At 41.7% G+C, this 5,238-nt stretch overlaps 1 protein-coding gene across 1 annotated transcript; it reads right to left on the reverse strand.

The window, feature by feature from the left end:
- Window positions 1-4,057: 4,057 nt before the first annotated feature.
- On the reverse strand, window positions 4,058-4,880 carry LOC4352856 (thaumatin-like protein). Its single transcript, XM_015763442.3, has one exon. The coding sequence runs from the start codon at window positions 4,708-4,710 to the stop codon at window positions 4,162-4,164; it is 549 nt and encodes a 182-aa protein (XP_015618928.1). The 5' UTR covers window positions 4,711-4,880; the 3' UTR covers window positions 4,058-4,161.
- Window positions 4,881-5,238: the final 358 nt, after the last annotated feature.

Below are 5,238 nucleotides of genomic sequence, written 5' to 3' on the forward strand. Positions count from 1 at the left end.
AAGTCTTGTGCCATAAGTTGCCGCAGGATGTGATCGGTCGGTCGTCGGAGGAGGAACTTGAGATCAATTGATCTAGAATTCTAGCTACACTTTTCTAATGGAAAGAATAAAATGGTCCATATATATGTGCTACAGATCGATATCCAGTTCGATCCCACACTGTGTCGTCGTGTAACACAAATTGATTTCTTGTTCCTTTGATCCATGGCCGCCCCAGTTCGTTCATGTTAGTGATTAATTACTACTCCCTCTGTCCCACAAAAAATCAATCTAAAATTAGATGGGATGTTTTCTAGTACAACGAATCTGGACAGGAGCATGTCCAGATTTGTTGGACTAGGAAATGTCGCATCCAATATTAAATTGGTTTTTTATGGGACGGAGGGAGTATATGCCTGCACATGTCACTTCGAAGGGTTGAAAACCTTTTAATTATCCTCCGCACTTAAAATAGAGCATGATTAATTAAATATTATTGTAAAACTTGAAACTAAATTAATATAATTTTTTTAAAGTAATTTTTCTATGGAGTTTAAAAGACATATACAATATTTAGCAGTTTGGAAAACGTATACATATAGAAAACAAAGGAGTGAAAGTTGGAAAAGGAGAGAAAACACACCCTTAAGAATTTAGGATAATGTATCCATCGATCTTAATATATTTCTCCACTGACACACGTAAGTTTAAATTCAAGCCAAGTTGAAAAATATATTAACAAACCTTTATTTCTACTTGTACATGTCAAACTAAATTTAATTTTATATGTTCTCTGGAGTGATATATCACACGTTAATGTATGTATTTAAAAGAAATCTCACAAATATTTAAATAGCACACATAAAATGAGAAGACGTCCCTCTTGGGGTAGAATGACTTTTGTCCTGGGCATACTATTCTTCGCGAGGAGACCTTCTAGCTGGTCATTGTGCACATGCATATCATTGTCATCTGCTGCCTCTCTGTCTTTATTTAATTATTTGTACAAGTAGTAGAGATCTAGACCTTCTAATTAAGCTGGTCATCGTGCATGCATGGGGTCATCTATCTTCTGTCTCTATCTTTAATTGGTTGTAAGTAAGTACTATATTTTTCTTAGATAAAAATGGCTTTACATTATTTCCGGTCTCTATCATGGGCACACACCCGACAGGTCTCAAAAGTAAAAAAAGAAAGAAATTAAAAAACAACGTGATAGGACAAACCCCCAACTTCTGCTGGATCAACTGAAATATTAGCTATCACGTGTCCAATTTTCCCCAAAATATTGCGTTGCAATTTGCTGCAAAATTAAGCTGATCACTGACGATGATTGAAAGATCAGAGATCGCTAACAAATGGAACGATGAAATTGGATGCTTCCTCTATAAGTAGCAATCGAACTTGTGAACCGAGGATAGATCCATGCTAGGAATTGTAATATAAAAAAGACAAGAATTTGTCTTTTTTTTTTCAATCGGTAGGTCAAATTTAAAAGTTGATTTTTGGTGAAGTGCTAGATATCACTTTACTTTACATTGTCAATTATTTTAAAAGTTTTTAATAACTGTTTGCATTTAATTAATGAAAGAGGAAGGTATAAAGGGAATATCCCATCGAGAAATTAGAATTCATTCCCTCCTCATCGGAAAGAAATATTATCTTCTAGGAAGCAGAGAAAATTAGATCTGTATATACAATAAGTCTATAAACCTAGCTAGTGCGCACAAGGAAGAAGTTATATATGTACAAAGTAGAGAAAGCAGTGCATGAGAAAGAATTTCCGTAGAATTAGTGCGCCTGGCCTAACGACTGCGACACCATTATACATATCGTCTAGTACGTCCAATAATATATGTATACTAATATGATACTGATCCATCTGTTTCTAAATATTTTATACCGTTGACTTTTATGAAATATGTAAAACTTTATGTATACATATAAGTATATTTAACAATGAATTAAATGATAGGAAAGAATTAATAATTACTTAATTTTTTTGAATAAGATAAACGGTCAAACATATTTAGGAAAATCAACGGCGTCAAACATTTAAAAAAACGGAGGGAGTATGATCTGGCCGGCTAGACGATCTCATATCTCTATATATGCATGTAGAAGTCAAGTTTAGCTCCATTATTTCTCGGTCCATAAATATCTCATACGGAGTATCTATCTTTTGCTTAACGTGCTAGACACGGCCGGCCACAAACTAATTAACGTGCTTACCGGCCGTCTTAATTATATATCATGTGTAAACATATGACATCCTGTTCGATCGATCTAATTACCTACTATATATTAGGCTGTAATTAATATTAGTCTTAACTTGGGGAAGTTAATTATATTCTCAAGTTAATTAAAACACCTGCATGCATATATAAAGGGCCTACTTCAAATATGAACTAACAAAATTGGAAAATCTCAGGGGTTTTCTCCGATCAATTTGAGAAGCAACTAGTAGTAGCCAGTTGGTGAGAATATAAAAAGAAAACTGAGTTTTGTAGCTTTTGGTTATTTCTTAATAATTTTCTGTATTCTATATATAGCTATATATTCTTAGAATCTAGGTGGGAATCAATCTGGATTGTTCAACGTAATTAGTGATTTTAGAAGAAGTTGCGGCTACTAAAAGTTAACTTCTATAAACATGACCTTAATATACAACTCTATCTATTTAAAAGAATAGCTATTTTTAACTTTGAATATAAACAAGAAATAGCTTTACATTCTTGTACATAGGGAGTACTATACAGCAAAAAGCACCGCTCACAAATAATCTCCTCACTGGTTTGTTCGCCATATAGGCTTCTCTTCAGAAAGCCTATATAACATGATAAAGGCCCATCAATCCGGACAAGGCCCAAGCTAGGGATTTTCATAGGCATTTTCATATGACATCATCAGTTTGCAAAAACGTACTACGTACTACTGAGCGTTTGTATGCGTGTACGTACGTATAATTAAACGCGCGCGACAGCTAGGGACGTGGAAAATCGCTGTGGAAACCTGCTACACACGCAACTCAAGTACTGCATCACTCTCTCTGCTGCTATAAGCTAAGCTAGCTAGTGTCTATCCATTAGTATTGTGGTGTTGCTAAGAATAATCCAACACCTATAAGAGATTGTGTAGTGAAGTAGTACTGTAAGTTAGCTTTGCTAAGCTATCCCAATATATATACTTCCTCCGTTTTAAAATGTATGACACCATTGAATTTCACATAACGTTTGGCGGTGAGCACCATAAAATATTAAACTTCAAGTGATTTATGGGATGGTTTTACAATTTTCCATTTATTAATAGATTACATATGCAATCATGCATATATATAATCAGGGGTTGTCTATATATCTTGTGACAGAAAATCGCACCTCCTATCATTCGAATTTTCGACCATTGGATATACTCTAACATACGTGCAAGCACTTAATCGTACCTCTTCTTCTCCCGTTCCCCTCGCTGCCTCGAGGATTCCGTCCTCGATTCACCGCCGCCACCGCCCCACCGCACTATCGCTCGATCCATCGACGCAACTGTCCCACCGCACTGCTGCCCGCCTCGCCAGCTGGCCAGAAGGAGTCAATGGTGCCTGCGAGCCCCCCCCTCCCCCTCCCCCCTCCCCCCTTCCCCCATCTCTTTCTTCTCAAGACAGTGACGCGAGATGCCCCCTCCCCGCCATCGGATCCTCCACCACCAGCCGCCACCTCCTAATCGCATGCTTGCTTTGTCCCCACCGCCCTCCTCCATCCCCGTGGTTTTGGCGGCGCTGCCACTGCCTTGCCGCCCGCCGAAGTGCATCGCCGACCGCCGGTCCTCCGCCGCCCACGGGCCACAGCCATCTAGCCCTCTAAGCCCCGAGGAAGCCACCTCCCTCCTCCTCTTCCCACTCCCCTAACCCCTTTCCTACCCTGACCCCAACCTCAAACCCTACCAAAGTTGGGGATGTCGCCGGCGCCGACAAGAAGGGGAGCCCGCCGGAGTTGAAGGAGAGAAGCCGATGCATGAATCTTGGCATAGGTCCAATGGTCTAAAAATCTGTAAGATTCCATTCCCAAATTTTATTCGAATGACATATAGCAATTCTGGATCACGTTCGTTTTATTGTATGTTCTTATTATTTTCCCTGATACAGTTTAGTAGAAGTATATATATAGTAGTAGGTTCATATGCATGAAATCATGGGCAGAAGACGACTCGGTAGTTGCTGTTGCCGTTGCAGGAGCGCAGCTTGGAATCGTCGGAGGGGTACTGGTACGCGTCCGGGCAGCTCCTCTCCCTGCACGTCAGCGTCACGCCGGAGCTGCAGGAGAAGCTCATGGCGACGTTGTACCCGTCGATCACCGACAGGTTGTAGAAGTCCCGGTTGCCGCCGGACGTCCCCAGCGTGAACTCCGCCAGCGTCAGCGGCGGCTGCCCGGACAGCCTGCACGACAGCGCGCCGCCGCAGTCGCCGGTGGCGCACCTGCCGCGGCCGGCGCCGTCGAAGCTGCACCCGGTCCGGCCCCACACCCTGCCGGAGCTGGTCCCGGCGGGCACGTTGATGGTCCACGTCTGCCCCGGGTTCAGCTGCGTGCCGCCGCCCACCGGCGTCGCCGCCGGCCACACCGTGAACGAGCAACGGTTGGTGATGGTGAAGGTCGCCGCGTTGGCGCCGCCGGCGGCGAGGCTCGCCACCAGGACCACGACGAGGAGCACTGCGGAAGAGGCGGCCGGAGCTGACGCCATTGTTGCTTGCTTTCTTCTAATCTTTGTGTTAATTTGTATAGCTTGTTAATTAAGAGAGCTAGGAATCGATCATGCGTATTTATAGATGGGCATGGTGTTGAAAAATCTACGATTTTGTCTGAATATTGTACTGTGTTGCAAAATCTAGATGTGGAGAGAAACTTCAAACAAGCACGACTGATCGAGTCGCCGATCGATCTATTTATTTTATTTTTGCACAAGAAAGATGAACTACATCTCCAGCACACGTACTAGCTACCATTATTGCCATAATTAAATCTCATTGGCTGAGATTTTGCCATGCAATATGCTTGGATATCCAATATTGTTGAATCATACAAACACGTACAACTCAAGTCATCAGTTATATGTTTGCTGAATTTTCAGATCGATCGGGTGCTTGAAAGATGAAAGTCAATGCTTATATGCGTGATTCTCGCCGGCAGAACTACTGATGTGAGGGTTAAAAATATTGAATAGCTCTACAAATGCTGTAGAGAAATCAATTTTATCAGGCCTGCAGTTGAT

The sequence above is a fragment of the Oryza sativa genome, chromosome 12 (assembly GCF_034140825.1).
Source record: "Oryza sativa Japonica Group chromosome 12, ASM3414082v1".
In the NCBI taxonomy this organism is placed as follows: domain Eukaryota; kingdom Viridiplantae; phylum Streptophyta; class Magnoliopsida; order Poales; family Poaceae; genus Oryza; species Oryza sativa.